General features: G+C 30.7%; 1 protein-coding gene across 1 annotated transcript in view; it reads right to left on the bottom strand.

Moving 5' to 3' along the window:
• LOC148301261 (protein turtle homolog B-like) overlaps positions 1–26,900 on the bottom strand; it is a 96,561-nt gene that overhangs the window by 22,168 nt on the left and 47,493 nt on the right. The window contains exon 6 of the mRNA XM_088273536.1: positions 19,591–19,761. Within this exon, the coding sequence (XP_088129662.1) occupies positions 19,591–19,761 (171 nt within the window). The remainder of the gene's footprint in view (positions 1–19,590; positions 19,762–26,900) is intronic.

The raw sequence follows: 26,900 nt of genomic DNA, 5'->3' as shown, positions 1-26,900 counted from the left end.
AAAAAATAATAGCTTTCAATGTGTTTGTATTATATTGTACCATAAGACAATGCATTAATTGAATATCACATATATGAGTAAATTGTCATACTGCTCCCACTTTGATCGTTTTAAGCCGTACGTTATTAATGAAAGTTGATCAAAGACATTAGGATGATTATACTATATCCATATAACATATGTTGAGTACTTCTGAGTAATAGTATATTATCATGCTAAAGTAGGGTTCGATGCCATGTACAGATTGTATTTGATGACTAACGCCAGCGGTCCTCAAACTGTGGCGCAATGCACGCACAAAAAAAGGCTTCCATTATCCACAGAGTCATTAAAATTTGAAACTTAATATAAAAGAGCTATTCATGTATATGGTAAAGCAGATCAAACAAGAAAAAAATTCAATAAGATGTGTAATTTTTTTTAATCTAATGATAAAACTTTTTTTAACATCTCAACATAAGCTGGATGACCCTTTTTTGGCTGGTCATAGGCCCTATAAATACCCAGACTTCTAAATTCTCCTTCATCTGTGTTGAAAAATAGAAGTTTGGAGGATTTGTAAAAAAGGATTTGGTCACACTCAAAAGCGTTGTGAAATAAAATGAAATGTTGGGTATTTACATTGCTTATATATATATATATATATATATATATATATATATATATATATATATATATATATATATATATATATATATATATATATATATATATATATATATATATATATATATATATATATATATATATATATAAATGTATATATATATATATATATATATATATATAATATATATATATATATATATATATATATATATATATATATATATATATATATATATATATATATATATATATATATATATATATATATATTATATATATATATATATATATATATATATATATATATATATATATATATATATATATATATATATATATATATATATATATATATATATATATATATATATATATATATTTATATATAGATATATATAGATATATATATATATATATATATATATATATATATATATATATATATATATATATATATATATATATATATATATATATATATATATATATATATATATATATATATATATATATATATATATATATATTTTAATTTTGATCAATATCACTAGTCTGTTATTGGTTGGTTGGAAGATATTTCTTTTTAGCAATAAGCCCGTCAATGTACTTATTTCTTTTCTGTACATGAAGTTTAAATAAATAAATAAATATTAAAGCTAGGGGTAGTTTTAGGGAGGTTTCGCACAAGTTTCGCACGAACGATCGTTACTTAGTAAATGATATTAATACCATATAAAAGGTGTAACTAATATTTAGTTCTCTCAGCGCTTAGCGTAAGCCCTTCCAACTCCATCTCCATAAGTATATTCCTAATACTAAATCCCATAATCCAATTACTATACGTTTTCTCAGACGCATTTCGCTATGGATTTTAATACCGTCGGAATGATCCTCGAGCTTTTTAAAATAAGTTGGTTTATTTTATTATTTAATACAAGTATTTTGGCGGAGGGCTGATCACCTTTCGTTCATATGTTAACGATCGAGATAACACTGCGTATATATGATGCAGTGCCCTATGCACCATCGGGGTCGGATGAGGAATTGAAGAATATTTTCAATAATTTAATACGTATAATATGTATAATACGAGAATACTTCACAACAGTTTGAGTGTGTCCAAATACTCGTTCACAAATCTGGATTATATTCGATTTTAGGAGTTATTTTTCATATTAAATGATATCCGTAAATGGCCAGACTTACACATTCTTCATCATCTATATTGAGATGTCAAAAAATAATACGATAAATAACTCCTATTTATTATACAACAAATATTTAGACACACTCAAAATGTAGTAAATAAACTATCTGGTTAAATTATAAGCTAAAAAATAATACTAAAAAATGATATTTTCTGGAGTTTTTCATGTATGTGATTATAATCCAGGATTCGGACCTCACATACAAATAAAAGAGTTTCTGCTCAATTAAAAATGGAAGTCACTAGTGAAAATTCTAGTGATTCTTGTACAATTTTTCTAAATTGCAACATATATATCTAGAACTTCCAAAAATTGATATATTATTAGATTAAAACCAATATTTTTAGCTTTTCCACTTTATTTTAATAATAATAATAAAATAAAACCCTTATCCGCACCTCAATGGTGCATAGGGCACTGTGTCTTATAAACGCAGTGTTATCATGATCGTTTTACACTGTAATATTGAATAAATATTACAGTGAAAAAATCACTTATATTTATTTTTACCCCCCTTGGGAATCGAACCCGGGACCTCCAGAACGGTAGCTGACCATTACACTACGGAGGCGGACAAATTTTAATAAAGATAATATAAATCTATTCAATGAATTGAGTAGTGTAGTGTCAATCATGAGTAGAATTGGTGAATGTTACACGTGTGTAAAGAGATAACTTTACCCAGCCTATGACGGCCGTAAGCCCCGTAAATGCCCAGACTTTCATATTCTTCTTCATCTTTGATGAGATGTCAAAAAATAGTATGACAAATTTTGATTGATATAAGATATTCAAGCCATTGTGTATATTGTATTGTATTTAGGGATTAACCTCATTACAAATCCAGTATAATTTTTCAGACATATAAACTAAATATGCTATAAATCCTTGTGTATTTGTGAGCAAGGAGAATTTTCTGAGGCAACTAATAAATAAATATTTTTTTAAAATCTAGGTTACTATCAAATAACTTCAGGTGGTGTTCTTCAATGGATCGCAGCGATAAAAAGAAACAAAGACGAAGAAGGTTCGTGTCGATTGCGGTGAAGATCTTCAACCCCTATATCGACGGATCGAACTATTCATCCTGAAAGATGCTGAAACTGTAATCTCACCCGCAAACACCCTTATTGTTCTCAAATTGACATGGGTTTAGCATTAGGTTGTACCCTTTGTAATAATTCCTCTTCGACATTATTAAATCTAGTGCAGGGGTGGCAACGAACGGCTCGCGAACCAAGCCGACTTGAAAGTGGTCAGGTTAGGAGTCGTAACAATCGGCGGGTATGTATGAGGAGATGCATGAACGTGGAAGAGGCGAAGAATGTTTGCAAAGACAGAATGGTGTGGCGTTCTATTCTCTCTGCCTACGTAACAAGCGACGTGATGGTAAGTTAGTTTTTTTATTTTTTTTTAAATCATTTATATTTGAAGCACCAACTTTGTGATTTTCCATTTTGTAATTAAAATTTTACTTCGTTTTAAAATCACTATAAATATTTTATTATAACTTAGTTATAATACCGGTTTCAAAGCTAACCGCTTCTTTAGCACGACTGATTAATCAGTATGTGTGAATAAATAAATAAATCTAAATTAAAATTGACGATAATATAATTAAAATGAAACTTTGTTTTTAACTGACAATAAATATTTTATTATAACTTAGTTATAATGTCTACCGGTTAGCTTCGAATCCGGTAAAAGTTATAATTAAGTTAAAATAAAATATTTATAATGAAAACAAAGTTATATTTTAATTATAAAATAGAAAATCACAAAGTGTTTCAAACATAAATAATAAATTATTGTGTATTAAAAATTGGCTCCCCTAAAATTTCCTAACCGTTTTGCTTCTCACGTTTAGTTCTTTTGGTCCAAAAGGTTGCCGATCCCTGATATAGTGTAATACCCTATGTCAACTATCATTCCCTACCCCCGATAAATACGGAATTCGGTTAAACATTATTAAATTTAATCACTCATCTCGGCGGAGACACGTTTTCCATTTAGTAACCGCACATGAGCGTCACGAAGCCTGTGTATTCTAAATATTTACCGCACATACGAGTGCTTCCGCACACTTGCGGTTAATATTAACGCAATTGTGGGTAATCTTTGGAGTTATCCGTAAATGTTAAGATAATATGGTCTTGGTGCCTGTTCTTGGGATATTTTGTATATTAAAAGCATAAAAGGACCGTCAGTCCATTTAATCTTCACATTCGTTTAGAAATGCCATAACTACGCCAAACAATTATTACAAAATTGATTTTTGAACAATAAAATACAACTCAATAGACTCAAAAATTAGTGTTTTATCTAACATTAAATACAAATCGCTCACTCCTTTCAACAACGTCATAAATATAAATAAAACTTGATTTTTCTGTAGATTTTTTTTGAGGTTTTTACATGTTTTAATGTATATTATTTTTTTATATCTCATCAAAGATGAAGAAGAATATGGAAGTCTGGGCATTTACGGGGCTGACGACCGTCATAGGCTGGTTTAAGTTTTAAGTTTTAAGCTGGTTTAAGTTTTCCAGCAAAAGAGGCATATTTTAACTTAATATTTACCCGCTACAGGGCAGAAAGTATTGTTTTTGCATTTTGAAGAAAAGGTATAGTTTAATTATTTTTTTTAAACACTAAATACTTTTCAAATGGAGAAAAAACATTCAGGTTTTATCTAAAAAGATCTGTTGCACAGTAAAAAGTTCGATAAGTGGCTTGATATTTATTTTTAATACATTGTACTATATATTTTTTTAAACTTTAAAAACGATCTCCTGAAAAATTAAGTTTTTTGATTTATGACATTCTTGAAAGGAGTGAGCGATATAAGTAAAGTAAATAATATTACTAATAGTATGTATTAAATGTTGATTATATTTAAAAAATTAAACCATTGAAAATACCACTTTAATGAGTTTTATGTATACTTATATAATTTAAATTAAGATAAAACGTTAATTAATAATATACTGTTTCAAAATACGTCACCATTATTATCAATGTTTCCTTTTACAAAAAATATTGTTCCTTAATCCCCCCCCCTACCTTCCCTATATTTATTAACCTATATATACCCCTACATATATTTTTTGTTCGTTAGTTTTAATTTGTACCAGAAGATGAAAACATCTGTAAGTTTTCGAAACTAGTCGTACATATAAATAAAACTCATTAAAATTGTACATTCAAGTGTTTAATTTAAAAAAATCAACATGTCATTCCACAGAGTTAATGCCAAATCAATAAATAAAATATATTAAATGTAATATAAGCAAACTGAGGAAATAAATAAAAAAAAACTAATAAGTAAAAAACACAGCACGCTTGCACACATCTATCCTATTCTCACCCTCACCCCCAAATCAAACCAAAACAATGCAAAGGGGATGATTTCATTAAAATTGGGGTGTTTGATTCGTTCATTGTTTCACACGCAGTGCCAACTATACACTAATTTTAAAACAATAATTCTTTGTTTTAGAGTGTTCTCCAACAGCGAGGCGACCTCAGTCATCCACACAGTAGAGCTGGCAGTATTCAATGTGTTCTTACAAAAGAACGACAGATGCGCAATCTTTTTAAAGTTATATTTTTTTAAACTGATCTGCCAGCCATATTATTTATTTTTTTACAACATTTTGAGTGTGTCCGAATTTTCTTTTTCTTATTCCAGTTATTTTCTTCAATGAACTTTATTGAATCAGACACAAGAATTAGACTTACAGACAAAAATGATCACTAACTTAGCCTTTGACGGTCGTAAGTCCCGTAAATGCCCAAACTTAATATTATTCTTCATCTTTATTGAAATGTTATTTTATTTTTATTTTATTCATTTATTTAAAGTAGCATGTCGAAGATAGAAAAAATCTGGGGAGACCGGCGTGTAAGTAACAACATCAAGATAAAGCTTGTCAGGAGTTTGGTCCACTTCATTTTTCTCTATGCTGCTGAAACATGGACCATAAAAGCAGCAGAAAGGAGAAAAATTGACGTTTTCAAAATGTGGTGTTGGAGGCGCATGGTCCGAATCCCATGGACAGCTAGACGCACCAACGAGTCCATTCGCCAGGAACTACACTTGGATGGCTTGACTCTGGCCAATGTCTGTACACGATAGAATCTCCAGTTCTTTGGAAACGTCGCACGTGGTAACGAAGATAGCCTGGAACGACTGGTTGTGATCGGTAGCCTGGAAAGAGAGGGAGAGGAAGATCCCTACAGGATGGACCGATCAAGTTAAGGCAGCAGCAGGTACCTCGGTGGTTGGAGCGCTTCGTGCAGCGCAGTCAAGGGATAACTGAAGAAGAGTCATTGCTTCCACAAGGGTCACAACCCTCAGTAATGAGGAATAAGACGGAGAAGTATTTATATTACCAAAAGATAGTCCATGACGTACCTACCCAATTTGATAAGCGGTCTTGCATAAGCTAGGACTTATTATAGTGCCACTTTGACGTTGGGGAATTGCAAATATAGGTAGAATCAGTAGAAAATCAAAGCTAGCAATCTCCAAAATAAGTAAGTGTTTGGTGGAAATCTACCAAATAAAATTTCACTCGCTGAGTTCTGAAAGTATTTATTTTCTGGTTTAAATTTTAATTTCTGTTTTACTAAGTAAATACCACTATTCCTAACACCGTATACGTTAAAAAAAATATGTAAACATGACTAACCACAAAGTAAATGCTTTAAATATGAATAATATTAAAAATGAACTACTCAATTCTTGAAACTTCTAGATATATTGATCAAACTCGTAACACAGTGTGCGAGAGTTCACTAGAGGCATCTATGGTGGGATGAGGGAAGATTTTATTAAGTAGTCGTAAGCCAAGCATAAATGCCAAGAATTCCATATACTTATTCACCTAAAAAAATGTTTAATGTACAACAGTTTGAAAACGTATGATGAGATGCCTGAATGTATGAAGAATAAAAGAGTCTGAAGGATTTAAAAATAAATGTTTTGTTTACTGTAAGAAAATGTGAATATGTATGATGTAAATTAAGTGTAAAAAAGTTTACTTAATATATTTCTTTCGTTTATTAATTTTTTTTTATTTCTCTATTTTTTTATTTCTTAACTAAAGAAATAAAAAAAATTAAAAAAATCTATGTTGAGATGTCAAAAAATAATGTACATAAATATCTGCCTCCATAGTGTAATGGTCAGCACGCTGGGCTACCGTACTGGAGGTCCCGGGTTCGATTCCCAGGTTGAGTCAAATAAATATATGTGATTATCGCTATAATATTCAATCAATATTACCCTGGACTGGTACCTGAAGTGGAGGGCTGATCACCTTTCCTTCATGTGTAACTATCATGATAACACTGCGTTTATATGATACAGTGCCCTATGCACCATTGGGGTGCGGATAAGGGTTTGAAGAAGAAGAAATATTCAGAGGAGATTACTCACGTTGATTTTGTACGCGTAGCTTATAAAATATTTACAGAGATGGCAGACCCCACAGCCCAATGGAATAAGCTTCCTCTTTGCGTCTAAAAGAGGGTTCACATATGCCGCTGGAAAAGCCGCGAGAATTTTACACTCTCTACTCCTGTCCTGAGGGACGCGTCAAAGGACCAAAAGCTGGAGGCGTGATCCAATTTCAAATTCAAAGGCGAATTTTTAAATCAATTTTTAACCGCAGCAGAGAGCTGCGTCGTCTAGGAGCGGAGACGGCACTGTACATACCAACTAAGGGTTAACTGTGGTGAAATATCAACATGGATGAAAGAGAAGTCTGGGTGTTTACAAGGCTATCGGCCAGTATTTTTTTTTTATTTAATTTAATTTTAGGAAAACCAACAGCTTCAAATATGCTATTTTTTTGTCTTCATTCGCGTGCCATGCAAAATCGACTCGCGTGGCACTTATGGCACGCATGCCATAGTTTCACCATCCCTGATATATGGTAAACATAATTCTGAATTTTAAAGGATCCTCCCATCACAGTGCTAAACACTTTCAGGCAATTTAACGTAATTATATTAATTAACAGTGGAAAGCCTTACGATTAAATTCCTTTGATGAATTCCCATTTCAATGTTCAAAGTAACTGAAATATTCTGAATTATAATCATTCGGGAAGTATGTGGTTATTTTCCCAATTACAGCCTAAAGATAGAACCTATTCGTATAACAAAATGGCATTCTTAAACGAGCTTAAAATACAAAGAGAAAATATTTTCGAGCTTTTATGAAAAAAGCTTCAAAATCGATCGATCTAAACTGGCAGTACACAATGAAGTCCGTGTACCGACTGTGATGTATGGAGGTGAAGCATGGAGTTGGCAAAAAGGATAAAAGTAGACTGAATGCAGGCAAAATACGATCTTTCAGTGCGACAGAACCATTTATGTCTTAATTATTAAATCAAACAAAAGAATTTTTAAGTCTACTAAGTTGTATTTTATTGTGAAAAAACACACAAAAATCAATATTGTGTTTGTTTCGCCTAGTTTTGGCATTTTCAAAAAAATATTCGTTTAAAAATGGCATAACCAGTCAAAACAATTGTCGCAACATTAATTTTGATTTGTTTTTTAACAACAAAATACAACTAAGTAGACTCAAACAAATCTGTGTTTGATTTGACAATAAATACATAAATTAAAATGGAAATCTACAAATTAAACGCCAAATTAATAACGACAGAACCATGTATGATAAATGTTCCAATGGTATTTTTTCCCGTTTTTTATATCACATTTTTTTAAAATCACATTTTCATATGGTGTACAGAGTGCGTGGAAGTTTTTGGTATCGTAAGGGAAGGGTAATTAACCATAGCTTTACTATGAGTATTTCAATGTTTTAGAATTAGTACATAAACCCTAATAATGACAAGGTTCTTGTCGAAACCGGTTGAAAAAAAGTATACCAATATTTTTTTTAAAACAAAGATTTCATAAACCTATAACATCATATCATCCGTAGGTAAATATTCCAGTGTCTGATATTATAATAAATAATAAAATAAAACAAACCAACATAATGTTTTGAGAATTGCACCAAAAGCGTCATGTAAATTTTTAGTCCACCTTTTCAGTGTAGTGCTTTTACGTCAGACAAATACTCGTACGTGACACTAGTGCCAAATTTAGCACTATTTAGTTTTAAAAACGTGTCAAGAGCTAAATATATATTTGTTAACCTTTACCCGCGCCCTCAACAGCAACTGTATATATTAACTATTTTAACATGATACATTTTTAAATCTCAACAATGATCATGGAAAATATAGAAGTCTGGGTATTAACAGAGCTTATGACTTGTCAAAGGCTGGTAAAATTATCACTTTACACACGTGCTACATTCACAATTCTTCAAAACATTTTGAGTGTGTCCAAATACTTGTTCACAAAATCTTGTGAATAAATTATCAATGAAAAATATGTGTGTGATTATAATCCAGGATTCGGACCTCACATACTAATGAAAGAGTAACTGCTCGATAAAAAGCTTCTTTTTATCTCACCAATAGATGTCTCTAGTGAAGTTCTAGTGATGCAAGAACAATGTTTCTAAATTGGATCATATGTATAGAACTCCCAAGAATTTAAGTAGTGTGGTTGTTAATAATGGGAAGAATTAGTGAATGTTACACGTGTGTAAAGTGATTACTTAAACCAGTTTATGACAGTTTATGGCGGTCGTCATCCCCGTAAATGCCCAGACTTCCATATTTTTCTTCATCTTTGATGAGATGTCTAAAAATAATATAAAAATATTTTAATTCAAATACTTTTGAAAATGCAGTAAAACATTATTAATAAGCTACCAAGGTGTCTTTTTAGTACGTTGTTATATTTCAGAGATTAAAAATACCAGTTTTTAACCGAGTTTTTAACTACTGGTGATTCTGTGAGATTTTCATAGCTCAAAAGAGTCCTAAGAAGGACCGTTTTATTTACTTCTAGATTTTTTAAGGACACAAAACTTTTTAACCGCTTTATAAATACGCAATTATAATTTTTATTTAAACCTTATTTGATACGAATTATAGCTCGTTCTTTATAGTACTTTTTATTAGTTAATATAAAAAAATACGAGTATATCGTAGTCGTACAGGAGAAAGTGACCAACTTCCAAAACGTAAAATGTTCAGGAGGGCCATTTATGTCACTTTCGCTTAGCAAGCAAATAAACACCAATGCAGTTAGTCATTTTTAACAAGTCAATATATTATACTTCCAAGTTTAAAATCCTTTGGGATTTTTCCAGGGCAATATTAAGTTAGTAAAATATCATATAGTCAATGATCACGTTTTTGTAAAACAATGCACTTGGTCACTTTCTCTTGTATGACTACGATATTATTTGTAATAAAATACCCGAACATTTAATTTAGTGCCGTAGAACGGGGCTACTTGAACATTGATGTGTTACTTGAGACCAGTATAAAAAAAATTAAATCTGTATTTGGTCTACACTAATGAACGTATCGTGACAATAAGGGTGACCTGTCAGGGAAACAATGAATCATGTCGATACGTTCATTATTGTAGGCCAAGTACAGATCTTATTTTTTTTTGTACTGGGCTCAAGTAACATATCAAAGTTCAAGTAGCCCCGTTTGACGGTATATAAAACTTGCTTACAATATTTTGAGTGTGACCAAATACTTGTTCACAAATCTGGATTATCTCCGCTTAGTAGTTATTTTTTACATTTTCGACATCTCAACATAAACGAAGAAGAATATAGAAGTCTGACTATTTACAGGGCTTACGACCGTCAATATAAAAAATAATTCTGGAAGTCTGGGCATTAATAGGACTTACGACTGTCATAGGCTGAGTTAAGTGATCTCTTTACACACGTGTAATATTTCACAATTCCATCCATGATTCTCAACCACACTATTAAACTCCTAGATAAATTGATCAACTCGTGATACAGTACATGTAAGTTCACAATAGCCATCTTTGTTGGAATAGGGAAAGCTTTTATTAAGCAGACTCTTTGAATTTGTATGCAAGGTAATAATAATCCTAATCCTGGATTAAATTCACATACTTGAAACCCGCCTAAAAAGTCATTTGAATTTTTTTATAAAGCTTATAATTTGACCAGTTATTTTATTAACAAAAATTTGAGTGTGTCCAAATATTTGGTCACAAATCTGTTCCACCACTTAGAAGTTATTTTTAAATTTTGCCATCTCAACATACATCAAGATGATTATGGAATTATGGAAATTTACAGGGCTTGTGACCTGTCATAGGCTAGTCTAGTGATCACTTTACACACGTGTAACATTCATCTTATTTCTCACGATTGACAACCACACATCTGTATGGAGTATTTTATTCTAAATTTAGAAGTACATACACATTTTAATTATTTCAACCTTTGACATATCGCCCATTTCCAATTCAGCACTGTTTATTTTAATTTGATCCTTATTCTAATTCGCGCTTCTAATTAAACATCCCCGTCTCGCTCGCACCCTACAAGAGTGAGAGAGACAGCATCGCACTAAGGTTCATAATTTCGTCAAATATAGTTTACAAGGGTTGATTAAATTGCTCAAAAATGGTTTGGTGGTACAGTCCAATCGACTACGATGGGCAGTTCTCGCGACGCCCGCAATCGGAGTGTGAAGCGCATGGTTGAGAATGATGCATATTGTTGAGACAAAATCACGAATTTCTCCTTAAAACATTGTTCATTTTTACTGTACAGTTTTTTCACATCAAATTGGATGCCTTACAAATTAAATTGGACGATCTACAAAACTGATTGGACTTTATACTGCATATTATAAAAAAAATTCGCATTTTTATAAATGTTTTCCAAAGTTTAAGTACTAGCAATTTTTACTGATAATCTACCAGCACCTTATAACACAACACTCCCAAAGTGACATTGTATGACACTCCTTACAAAAAATTACCAGAGTGATCTTGTTAATGACTACTAGAGCGACCTTGCTAAAGACTCCTAGAGTGACCTTACAAAAGGCTCCCAATGTGACCTCGCAAAAGACTCTTAGAGTAACATTGCAAAAGACTCTTAGAGCGTCTCGCTAAAGATTTCTTGAGCGACCTTGCAACAGGCTCACAGAGTGACTTCGCAAAAGAGAGATGACCTTGATAGACCTTGTTAATGACTTCTAGAGCGACATCGCTAAAGACTCTTAGAATTACCTTGCTAAAGACTCCTAGAGTGACCTTACAAAAGGCTCCTAGAGTGACCTTACAAAAGGCCCCCAGAGTGACCTTTCAAAATACTCTTAGAGCGTCTTGCTAAAGATTCCTTGAGCAACCTTGCAAAAGGCTACAAGAGTAACTTCGCAAAGAACTCCTAGAGAGATACCCTGATAGACCTTTATAATAACTTCTAGAGCGACTTCGCTAAAGACTCCTAGAGTGACCTTGCTAAAGACTCCTAGAGTGACCTTACAAAAGGCTCCCAGAGTGACATAACAAAAGACTCTTAGAGTGACATTGCAAAATACTGTTAGAGTGACATTGCTAAAGATTCCTAGAGTGAACTTACAAAAGGCTCCCAGAGTGACCTTGCAAAAGACTTTCGGGACGACCTTGCATAAGATTCATAGAGCGACCTTGCAAAACCCCCCCAGAATCCCCAGTAACCATGAACTAAGCAGCATCGTCAGGAGCGCTCTTCATTTAATATGCGTCACGTACTTTCCGGCTGTGGAGAAAGCGCAAAACGAACAACCGACGGAATAAATTGGCGCTTTACGAGCGCTAATTTCGCGATGTTAAGTGGAAGAGGCGGGAGATGTGTCAGCCATCTTGGGGTAACGAGCCGCCATCTAGATTGACGACCGAAAGCTTAGGGCCTTCTCGCACTGCGTAAAATAATGCCAAAGAAAATAATCAGGTAGCAGCGTATTTGTCGTATGTAAGACATAAGTAATAAATTATTTATTGACATCTCATCAAAGATGAAGAATAATATGGAAGTCCGGACATTTACGGGGCTGGCGACTGAAATAAGCTGGTTTTAGTGATCACTTTACACACGTGTAACATTCACCCATTCTACCTATTATTGACAACCACACTACTCAAATTCTTGGAAGTTCTATATATATGAACCAATTTTAGAAACCTTGTTCTTGAATCATTAGAACTTCACTAGAGACATCTATTAGTGAGATGAAAATAAGCTTTTTTGTTGAGCAGAAACTATTTTATTACTATGTGAGATCTGAATCCTGATTTTGTGAACAAGTATTTGGACACACTGTAAATGTTGTAAATAATAAAAAAATCTAATAATTAAAAAAAAAAAAACAAATAATTATAAATAAAAAATTGTATTAACATGTAAGTATTTCGGCTCAACACAGGCCATGCCTAAAGAGCCTTAAAACATATATTAAAAAAGTATATTTCTATGAAATAAATAAATTTAAAAATTTAAAAAAAAATGCTATGACTGATTTCTGTGCATCACCCAATCTGTTCCTAGCATCCACTCTTTTTTCTTTACTGATCATTGTGTTTTTAACCATTGCAGATTGTGATGCAGACTAGTGAAACACTGTTACGTCATACGACTCCCGGAACACCAGTGCACAAGGGCCCTAACAGTGTTTCATCTTTGAATACCCAGTGTCCAATCAAATGTAACGCACGTCAGAAAGGCGCTTCTGATAAATTATAATAATATGTGGTGGACGATTACGGTATAATGTAAGTATGTACTTGACTTGAATTTTTTATTTAAATTTTAAAAAAGTTATAATAACGTCTTAATAAGGGTCCCCCATCAGTATCGAAAACGAAGAAAATTACAATATCGTGGGTATACTGGCATAAAACATTAACTCTAAAATCCCTGTTTGAATGATCCATGTTATTTAAAGCTTTCAAAATTTATTTCCGAAGCAATAAATTTGTGATTTTTCATTTTATAATTAAAATATAACTTTGTTTTAAAATCACTATAAATATTTAATTATTACTTAATTATAATGTAAAAGATATTTAATATGCTGCCCGAAACCATTAAAAATTCCAGTAGTGATCATGTCTTTAAGAATAGTGTCCGTCGATGGTTGCTTCTCGTTGGAAGGGACAAGGTAGAAAGTGAATTAATTAAACTCCAGGTGTAATTATTTTATTGTAAAACCTTTATTATGTAAATTGTTATTGTATCCATTGTATGTAATGTATATAATCTAAAATTACAAAAAAAAAATTATAAAAATTTTAAAAAAATTGTATTAACATTTAGTTATTTTGGCTCAACACAGGCCATGCCTAAAAAGCCGTAATATATATTTAAAAAAATGTATGTATCTTTCAAATAATTTTTTTAAAAATGTCTACCGGATTTGAAGCTAACCGTTTCTTTTTCAAGACTGATTAATAATATCAATAATAAAATATTTTTAGTAATTTTGTGTTAATGTCCGCCTCCGTAGTGTAATGGTCAGCACGCTCGGCTACCGTTCTGGAGGTCCCGGATTCGATTCCCAAGGGGGGGAAATAAAATATAAGTGATTTTTTCACTGTAATATTTATTCAATATTACCATGGACTGGTACCTGAAGCTGAGGGCTGATCACCCTTCCTTCACGTGTAAACGATCAAGATAACACTGCGTTTATATGACACAGCGCCCTATGCACCATTGGGGTGCGGATAAGGGTTTTAGTATTATTTATTAATTTTAAAACAAAGTTATATTTAAATAATTGAAGCTTTTATTTTGAATTAAAAATAACTTAATGAATTTACTTGTAAAACCACAAATATAACATTTCTAACTTATTAGTGTATTTTGCCAGTTTATAGAAAGTTAAAATTTTTTAATATTGCATCATTATTATTATATATTTTCAGAGTTAACGTTTTTTGCCAGTACACCTATGATACATAATGTATTTGAACCATAATGTATGATAGTGAAGCGTGGAGTTGGCAAAAGAAAGAAAAAAAGTAGACAGAAGGAAAAGAGGAAAAAAAATGTATCTAAAATGGACAGGTGCTATCTAAAATCAAATTATATGCCATTAAACCCATACCCCATACTATACTCGCATGTTATACATGCATGGAGTTGGCAAAAGAAGATTGAAAGTAGACTGAATGTAGTCGAAATAAAATATTTTAGTGCGGTAAAACGATGTATGATAGATGTATCAATGGTGATATGAGGAAAGAATGCAAGGCTGAGATAAGGATTATTGATAAAATTGAGAAACGTGTGTTAAAATAGTTTGGGGATGTGAATCGAATGAGTGTAGAAAGAACAGTAAAATAAATTTACGAGGCGAATGAAGTTAATAGAAGCAGAGGAAGGTCAAGGAAAACTTGGCATGATCAAGTATTTCAAATATTTGAAAGTCATCAAGTCAGGAGTTGGAATAATTGGCGGGTATATAAGAGTAGATGCATGAATTTGGAATAGGCGAAGATAGTAGTCAAGATGGGTAGAATTGGTGAATTTTGCATTTGTGTAAAGTGATCACTTGACCAGCCTATGACAAATCATATGCCCTGTAAATACCCAGACTTCCATATTCTTCTTCATCTATGTTGAGATATCAAATATCCATTTTTGTGGAAAAAACCTGAAAATCAAAGAATTAAAAAGAAGTCCAGATTGATACTTGATAAATGTAAGTTTGTATTTATTTCAAAATCGAACCCGGGACCTCCAGTATGCTCCGTATGTGTAAACTACTCCACTACGACGGCGGACAGTTGTTATTTACCCAGTTATAATTATTTTCACAAAAAAATACGATTCGTTTTAAAAACAAACATACAAATATGATCACTTCTTTTAATGTAATTGCTTTTTCAACCTCTGAAGTCTGTCTCTTTGAAAAATACGGGAAAAATATTGCCAATGGCGGTGAAAGAAATATAATGTAAGATACATGAATGTAGAATTTTAGGGTCAATCAGTATAAGTCTATTAAAGACAGAATAAATAAATAAAAAAAAACGACTATTTCCATTCGTAGCCATAGCACATCATTCTTCAGTAATCCTTGCACTGTCCAAGCGGCCAGACTGTGGAATGAATTATCTCTTCTTGTGAAAAATGTATCTCTGATCAAAATGTATCAAGAAACGCCTTAAACATAACTATCTATCCTAGAAATGCTAATTATCCATCACATCTCTTCTTCTTCAGATTAATCTTATTGTCCTCCAGTGCTGAAAATAGTCTTTTTCCGTATCCTTAAATTTTTTCCAATTTATTGCTGCTTACAGCAAGTTTTTACCCCTCACAACGGACCATCTTTTTTGAGGTCTTCCAGCGACACTTTTCCTCTCCCAAAATCTTCATCTTAAATATTTAGGGGTCCATCTTGTGGGGTCTTGTCTTGCAACATGTCCTGCCCATTGCCACTTGAGTCTTATTACGCGATATATTTTATTTTATTTTTTTATTTTATTTTATTGGAAGGAAGAACAACAGTTACAATATATGATACATACAGAATACAAAAAATAAAATCATGAGTACCAATTATAGTTCTTCACAACTATACATAAGAGAGGTCTATATAAAGGAAGAGACATGAGACAAGGATGGGATAAAGAGAAAAGGAGATGGCAGTGATAGGAAAAGAAGAAAAGGAAAGGACAGAGAATAGAATTACTGTTTTAGGTTTATAAGATTTCGAACAATTTAGCTTTAAATTTTGAAAGATTGGAGTAAAACATATCAAGGTGGGTACAACATTCATTGAATTTCCCACAACTTCGATGAATAAAGGAATTTTTCGAATAGTTCTTTGTTGGTGCTGGATTATAAAAGGTATGACTATGTCTATTGATTCTAATTGGACAGTGAAAAGGTATCCAGGGACAGTGAAAAGGTAGTGAAAAGGTAAAAGATATGATATCCGCTATTCTGGTTCTGTTTCCGAATTTCTTCAGTTTTTTTTATTTTATCTCTAAGGCTTATACCAAGCTTGGATCTTTCCATGGGTCACTGTGCGCATTTGAGGTTTTCTGCTTTTCTTTTTGTCAGGGGTATGGTCTCTAATGCATATGTGGCATATCACACAGGCAGTGTGCAGGATTCACATGTCTTTCTTTTCAGACAAGTCGTATTATCTTTACCAACATATTATCCTTACCAAATACCTTGTAGAGAACTTCATGTACCTCTCTGTACATTCTCAAGAGAGAACACTTTTCATTTCTCCACAAAGCACATCATTCTTCATTAATTCCTGCACTGTTCAAGCGGCTACGGGATGAATTAGCTCTTCACGTGATAATGAAAAATCTCTGATGGCTATCAAGAAACGTCTAAAAGATAACTATCTTTCCTTGAAATCCTAATTGTCCATCATATTATCCTTCCCAAATATATGGTAGAGAACACTTTTCATTTCTCCACATAGCTCATCATTCTTCATTTATTCCTACAATGTCTAAGTGGACAGACTATAGAATGAATTACTGGGGACAAAATTCGGTCACTTGTAAAAAAAAGTGGAAAAAACATACGTACCACTGCTACTAATACTAATTTATACTATTAACATACCTTTGAGGTACAATTTTATGAAAATTTGAGTTTTTTTTATAAAATAAATTAAATATCACATAAAGTATAAGTATATCCTAAATACAGTCACCAAAGTTATACGTTTTGGTGACTGGATTTAGGAATAAAAGTGACTTACAATGATTGGTTTCTGAACCCTTCGCATATGGTATTGTAAAAAAATAATTTCATTTCCAATTCGATTATGTTGTATATACAATGGTGGAAAAGGTTACCTTAATGTTGAAGGAAAAGGGATTCAAAGCAATTATTCGTTTGGCTTAGAAAAAGCCGCTCAGACCAATTTGGCAACTTAAACATATCGAATATATCGTAGTCATACAGGAGAAAGTGACCAAGTGCATTTTTAACAAAAACGTAATCGTTGACTATTTGATATCTTACTAGCTTAATATTGCCCTGAAAAAAATTCCTAAAGATTTAAACTTGAAAGTATAATATATTGATTTGTTAAAAATGACTAACTGCATTGATGCTTATTTTCATGCCAAGCAAAAGTGACTTAAATGCCACTCCTGAACATTTTACGTTTTGGTAGTTGGTCACTTTCTCCTGTACGACTACGATATGTGTATTGTTATATTGAATTCTAGAGGTGTCTTCAGATGAAACATTTTTTTTATGTAAGAAAATAAATGTCAGAGCATCCCAGGACTTACGACATGGCATTCGGCAGGTTTAAATGATCACTTTATATTTGTGTGGCGTTCACCATTCTGCTCATTGTTGAATGTCGATATTGAATTGATTTTTGAAAGTTGTATACTTGTATAAAATGATCTTTGATTTCTTTGGTTTTTGATTAGATTTGAGAAGTATCTCTGATTTTAGCGCAATAAGTTGAAAACAATTGAGAAGAATATATTTAAATATACATATATAATTTCCCAAAGGTATTCACCGAGTACTTTAAAATTTCGACACATCGTTGTCATTCGTTGCCGTCGTTCATCATACGAATGACATTTGTTTGAAAATGCTTTAACTGTGCGAAAAAGTCGTCACAAAGTTAATTAGTGTTTATTTCAACAATAAAACACAGCTTTGTAGACTCCAAAAATGTTATAAATATATAATATAATACCATATATGTATATATTTATAATATAAAATATATATAAATATATATATTTATATATATATATATATATATATATATATATATATATATATATATATATATATATATATATATATATATATAAATATATATATATATATATATATATATATATTTATATATGTATATATATATATATATATATATATATATATATATATATATATATATATATATATATATATATATATATATATATAAATATATATATATATATATATATATAAATATGTTTATATATATATATATATATATATATATATATATATATATATATATATATATATATATATATATATATATATATATATATATATATATATATATATATATATATATATATATATATATATATATATATATATATATATATATACATATATATATATATATATATATACATATACATATATATATATATAAATATATATATATATATATATATATATATATATATATATATATATATATATATATACATATATATATATATATATATATATATATATATATATATATATATATATATATATATATATATATATAGATAGATATATAAATATATATATATATATATATATATATATATATATATATATATATATATATATATATATATATATATATATATATATATATATATATATATATATATATATATATATATATATATATATATATATATATATATATATTTATATATATATATTTATATATTTATACATTTTTTTCTATTTTTAACCTTTCCAGGAGTACAATAATTGATGTCCGACCGATTTCTCTGGGGAGTGGGTTTTTGTAACAATAAATACGTATTTTCAAAAAATAATATCCTTGTATTATGAAGATAGAAATTATGTAAAAGTAATTAAAAAAAAAATAAAGCTCACCATCTCTAGGTTTTATGACAAAGTTAAATACAAATATCCACAGATGTCATTACTATACAAGTTACACCATACCAACAGACGGAATTCGACGTTCATTAAGGTCGATACTCCTTTGAGAAAAATTCAAACCGACCGACGTTCATTTACGTCCATACTCCCGGAAAGGTTAGTTTTGGCCACAGCTTGTAAATAAATAAATATATTACTTACGAAGGAGGTCTATCTGTATGGAGACGCTTAAGGGGAGAGTCATGTTGTTGTTGGACGCTTGGCAGGTCAACTCTTCCCCTAGTCTGGAACGTTCTGCTGGAACTTCCAGGTGACTGGTGGTGGAGAGAAGAGCACCCCCTCGCCACCAGGATACAGAAGATGGGGGATCCCCTAAAACAACAACAAAGTCATTAAAAATCAATATTACATTTTTTTTAAAGAGATATATTTGTTTCTTGAATGTTTTCCGCAGATACTTTGTGGCACATTTTATAAACTTTATAAAATGAAATAACTATGTTATAACCATTTTTTTATTAATAAAATTTAACCTACCAGTTTCAACAAGAATTTTGTCATCATCAGGGTTTATATTAATTAAAAAATATTTAAAAAATTAAATCACTCTCACCAAAAAACTTCCACACACTCCGTAAAAATCCTAAAAGTTATTTTTATTATTCATTGCATGAAAAACAGTAAAAAGTTCAATAAGTGGCTTGATATTTATTTTTAATACATTTTATTTTATGTTTAAACTTTAAAAAATCTACTGAAAAATCATTTTTTTTTATTTATGACGTTGTTGAAAGGAGTGAGCGATATGTGTAATTGTATTTGTAATCAGGTTGTATTTTAAAAAAATAATTATATTTAATAAATAAAATAAAAATAAATTTAAAAAGCAGTGGTAGTAAAATAAAAACTGGGCAAGGAAGGAGTAGGATTATCGTTAGCGAAATTTTCAAAAGAAAAAAATAACATCAGGTGTTTCAAAAGAATTTTAAGGATCTCGGCTTTCTGTTGAAATACAAGTAAACTTTTTCTTAAATATTTATTTTTATACACGGGAAATGTTAGCTTTTCCGAATCATGCAAATGTACCCCCTCCCCTGCACAGGGTGTTTCTTTGCGTTTCGGAAAAAATATTAATAATCGTTAAGAATATTTAATTTTTCAAGTTCAACGTAGTACATAATACAATTTCTCAAAAGATAAATCATAAAAATGCCCGATAATATTAAATTTTCAATTAATTTCTGCGAATGACATGGTATTTACATTTAAAAAATGAAAATAACATATTTATCAGAAAATTCACAATACAACCTAGTGAAGCCATATATCACAAGGAAAATTTACCGCTATTTCTCAAAAGCTATTGTCACACGTGTTTCGATGCATTCCGCATCAATTACGACGACCGTCATAAGCTGGGTAAGTGATCACTTTACACACGTGTAACATTCACCAACTCTACCCATTATTGACAACCACACTACTCAAATTCTTGAAAGTTCTATATATATGAACCAATTTTGAAACATTGTTCTTGAATCAATACAACTTCACTAGAGACATCTTCCTTATTCTTTTTCATCTTTGATGAGATGTCAAAAAATAATATAAAAAATAGCTCCTACAATTAGAGATAATCCATTAAGTATTTCGACACACACAAAATGTTGAAAATATTTATTTTTCATTTTTGATGTTCCAAAACATTCTTATTTGGATCACCTCACATAGAATAACCCATATGAATTATTTTACATATTACTCACTCCTTTCAACAACGTCATATATCAAAAATCGTCAATTTTCAGTAAGGCGTGTTTTCGGAATGCCCAGAGAATGTACTATATCCCAGCAAAATCGGCATATTTTTAACTTAATATTTACCCGATACAGGGCAGAAAGTGTTGTTTTTGCATTTTGAAGAAAAGGTATTGTTAAATTATTTTTTTAAATATACTAAATATTTTTCAAATGGAGTAAAAACATTCAGGTTTTACCTAACAAGATCTCTTGCACAGTAAAAAGTTCAAAAAGTGGCTTGATATTTATTTTTAATACATTGTATTATATTTTTAAACCTTAAAAACGATCTCCTGAAAAATCAAGTTTTTTATATTTAAAACATTGTTGAAAGGAGTGAGCGATATGTATTATTTTACATATGTCAAAGGGGAAAAAGATTACATTTTGAAAATAAAAAGAAACACACTGTAATTTGAATTAAGATTTATGCCCGTTATTAAAGAATTTTGAAGGCGCAGATAATTTTTCTCCCTAAAAGAAATTCTTTTGCGTATCTCTGTTGGGTTTATTTGGAGGAATGTTCTTGTTTGTGGCTGCGTCTTTGAATTTAACAAGTACTGTGTGAAAATAATATTTAAAATCTTTCCCTTTCGCTTTTTTCATTGCGAATAAACAAGCAAAAAGAAATATTTCGCTAAAATAAAATATACACATTTTTTTAAAATACCGACAGTGAAATGATAGCGGCTTGTTTAAGACCTCTATCTGGTAAGCAGATCTCTATATTGCTAAGCAAATCGAGAGATTATTAACTAATATTCTTCTAACCCATATCCGCACCCAATGGTGCATAGGGCACTGCATCGTGTTTCCTTGATCTTTACTTACTTGAAGGCGAGGTGATCACTCCTGCGCTTCAGGGACCAGTCCAGGGTTAGCATGTTTAGCTACCGTGCTGGAGGTCCTGGGTTCGATTCCCAGGGGGGTGTGATGTTTTACACTGTAGTATTTATTTAATTTTTACTTCTTGAATTGATTCGGAAGGCACTGCGATAATACCTATCCATTTTTAATCTAAGTTTTACTTATTTATTGATTTGGCGTTTAATTTGTAGAACTCCATTTTAATTTATGTATTAATTTTAAACCAAACACACATTTTTTGAGTCCATTAAGTTGTATGTTATTAACGAAAACACATCAAAAATTAAAAATTGTGACAATTTTTTCGCCTCGTTATGGCATTTTCAAACGAATTCTTTTTACGTGTTTTTGTTAATAAAATACAACTTAGTAGACTCAAAAAATCTGTGTTTCATTTAAAAATTGATACATAAAATAAGTTTTACTTGGTAAATACAGCCATTTCTAAAAATCAATTATGACATCTATTTCGTGATACGAATGATATATATATATATATATATATATATATATATATATATATATATATATATATATATATATATATATATATATATATATATATATATATATATATATATATATATATATATATATATATATATATATATATATATATATATATATATATATATATATATATATATATATATATATATATATATATATATATATATATATATATATATATATATATATATATATATATATATATATATATATATATATATATATATATATATATATATATATATATATATATATATATATATATAAATATAAAGGGTCCGCCAAATAACTTTTTTTTTTCAAAAACAGGGCGCAAAACATCGAGTGTAGCTTCGGCTGTGTGGCACGTAGCGCCGTCCTGTTGAAACCAAATGTTGCCAATATCCTCCTCTTCAATTTTTGTGAACAAAAATCCGTTCAACATGGCCCGATAACGATCGCCATTGACTGTAACGGCCACTCCTTGCTCATTTTCAAAGAAAAATGGCCCAATTATGCCTCTGGACCAAAATCCGCACCAAACAGTGACTCGTTTTGGGTGTACCGGCTTTTCAATGTATGCGTGCGGGTTTTCTGTGCCCCAAATACGACAATTTTGCTTGTTTACATACCCGCCAAGATCAAAATGAGCTTCATCCGAAAAGATGATTTTTTTGGCAAAATCGGCATCTTCTGTAAGTCGATCGCAGGCCCACTCAGCGAAGCGAAAACGCATTGGATGGTCAGTTGGCTTCAACTCCTGAACCAATTGGACTTTGTATGGCGTCATATCAAGGTCTTTATGCAAAATTCGTCTCAATGATGTCTCCGAAATGTTCAATTGTTGAGAACGACGGTGAATTGATGAGGATGCCAGTTTCTTTCACTTTTTTCACAAGATAACGAACATACGGAGCTGACGGTGCTTCTCTTCTTCCAAAAACCGTACGCAATTTTCGCACACATTCTGCAACATTACCATGATTTTCAAAGTAATGTCGCAATATTTCCCAGCGTTGTTCAAGCGTATACACAACCATATTCGCTCAGCGGAAGGATAAAACTAATTATCTGTCAAATCAGACATGAGCTAAGTGTTACCATTCACGAAATAAGCACTAGTTGAAAAAAAAAACTTTAGATGGCAGACCCTATATATATATATATATATATATATATATATATATATATATATATATATATATATATATATATATATATATATATATATATATATATATATATATATATATATATATATATATATATATATATATATATATATATATATATATATATATATATATATATATTTATATATATATATATATATATTTATATATATATATATATATATATATATATATATATATATATATATATATATATATATATATATATATATATATATATATATATATATATATATATATAGATATTTGTATATATATATATATATATATGTATATATATATACATATATATATATATACATATATATATATACATTTAAATATATACATATATATATCACCACATTGTGATTCCTAGAGGTGTTAAAAAAGTGGGTTTTTCTTACAATACCACTTATTCTATATTACTCTGGACTGTCATCTGTAGCGCAAGACTGATCACAAGACTGACTTCATAAAATAAACGATCAAATTAACATCCTGTCAATTTTTTGAAACAGTGCCCTATGCACCATTGAGTACGGATAAGGATCAGTAAACGTAATCTAAATTAACATCATGTCGCTGCTCTCCAGGCAGAGAGGCAGAGTAGGCAGAGAGAATAGAAGGCCACAGCAATCTGTCTTAGCGAACGATCTTCGCCTTCGCCATTTCAACTCCCGTTTTGGAATAAAGATAAATAATTATAATGCCCAATAATATTAAATTTTCAATTAATTTCTGCTAATGACATGGTATTTATATTTAAAAATCAAAAGGAACATATTTATCAGTAAATTCACAATACAGCCTTTGTGAAGACATATCACAAGGAAAATATAATTAATCTTTTATACCGCTTTGTCAGGGAGTTTTTATTTCATTCAATTTCCTACAGGGTCGCCTGAAGACGTTTGATATATAAGGGTAGCTATTCCAATAAGACTAAATCGACGCACTTCTTAGACCTGAAATTTTACATTTTTTATTTAAGATTCATTCATTAAAACCCTTATCCGCACCCCAGTGGTGCATAGGGAACTGCATCTTATAAAAGCAGTGTTGATTCTTAATTTATGAAGGAAAGGTGATCATCTCTCCGCTCCAGGGTAATATTGAATTAATATGTCCGCCTCCGTAGTGTAATGGTCAGCACGCTCGGCTACCGTTCTGGAGGTCCCGGGTTCGATTCCCAGGGGGGGGGTCAAATAAATATAAGTGATTTTTTCACTCTAATATTTATTTAATATTACCCTGGACTGGTACCTGAAGCGGAGGGCTGATCACCTTTCCTTCATATGTTAACGATCAAGATAACACTGCGTTTATATGAAGCAGTGCCCTATGCAGCATTGGGGTGCGGATAAGGGTTTTATTATATTATTAATATAAGAGTGAAAAATCTCTAATATTTACAACATTTTGGGTCCAAATACTTAAAAAAATAATAAAAGAGTTTCTGCTTAATAAAAAGCTTATTTTCATCTCATTAATAGATGTCTCTAGTGAAGTTCTAGTGATTCAAAAATAATGTTTTAAAATTGGTTCATATATATAGAACTCTTAAGAATTCGAGTAGTGTGGTTGTTAATAATGGGTAGAATTGGTGAATGTTACACGTGTGTAAAGTGATAACTTAAACCAGCCTATGACGGTCGTCAGCCCCGTAAATGCCCAGACTTCCATATTCTTCTTCATCTTTGATGAGATGTCAAAAAATAATTTATTACTTATGTCTTACATACGACGAAATACGCAGTTACGTAATTATTTTCTTTGGCATTATTTTACGCAGTGCGAGAAGGCCCTAAATTAATATTTATTTGACTTGTCCCCTTGGAAATGTGATAATGATCAAGATAACACTGCATTTATATGATGCAGTGCCCTATGTACCATTGGGGTGTGGATAAGGGTTTGAATAACCATCTAGTGCTTGCATTCTTTCCTTATATCACCATTGGAACATCTATCATACATGGTTTTGCCGCACTGAGAGATTGCATCCGACTGCATTCAGTCTACTTTCATCCTTCTTTTGCCAACTCCATGCTTTATGTTTATACATTAAAATATCAGGGATGTCAGAATCAAAGGAAGAATTAACATAAATAAGTAATTGGGACAGCAAAACTTTTAACAACATTTTGAGTGTGTTCAATAAACTTCCGGAACACTTAAAATCTATAAACTATAAAAATGATCAAACATAAATTTGAAAAAAATATATAAAACTCACCCCTACCTAGGCTCCATAACAATTAATATTTTATTTTATTTTTAAATTACTTCGTTTATTTTTAATTTAAATTTATAAATAATAATAAAACCCTTATCCGCACCCCAATGGTGCATAGGGCACTGTGACATATAATCGCAGTGTTATCTTGATCGTTTACACATGAAGGAAGGGCTTCAGGTACCAGTCCATGGTAATATTGAATAAATATTACAGTGAAAAAATCACTTATATTTATTTTACCCCCCTTGGGAATCGAACCCGGGACCTCCAGAACGGTAGCCGAGCGTGCTGACCATTACACTACGGAGGCGGACAAAAAATTTAAATTTACTTCGTTTATAAAAAAAAATGAAACGAACTCCCTCTCTAAACACAAGTATCCACTTTATTAGAGAGGTAGAAAAGTTATGCTAGAATTGTTTTGTATATTAACCAACTATTATGTATTTTGTATATTTAAAAAAAAAAATCCGATAAAAAAAACTGATTCACAAAATGTTATGTCAACAAATTATTTGGTCAAATTATAAGCTAAAATAATAAAACGAAACGGATATTTTCTGGCGTTTCTCATGTACTTATGGGCTTATAATCCAGGATTCGGACCTAACATACAAATGTAAGAGTTTCAGCTAAATAAAAAGCAACTTCATCTCACCAATAGATGTCTCCAGTGAAAATTCTAGTTATTGTTGTTCAATGTTTCAAAATTGGATCATATATATAGTATATAGAACTTCCAAGAATTTGAGTAGCGTGGTTGTCAATCATGGATAGAATTGGTGAATGTTACACGTGTGTAAAATGACGGTCATAAGCCCCGTTAATACCCAGACTTCCATATTCTTCTTCATGTATGTTTTATATCGTAGTCGTACAAGAGAAAGTGACCAAGTGCATTTCTTAAAAAAACGTGATCATTGACTATTTGATATCTTACT

Source organism: Brachycentrus maculatus, unplaced genomic scaffold (genome assembly GCF_059751285.1).
Source record: "Brachycentrus maculatus isolate JH-2025_06_01 unplaced genomic scaffold, ASM5975128v1 h1tg000588l, whole genome shotgun sequence".
NCBI classification, from domain to species: Eukaryota; Metazoa; Arthropoda; class Insecta; order Trichoptera; family Brachycentridae; genus Brachycentrus; species Brachycentrus maculatus.
This window is presented reverse-complemented; position numbering and strand designations above follow the sequence as displayed.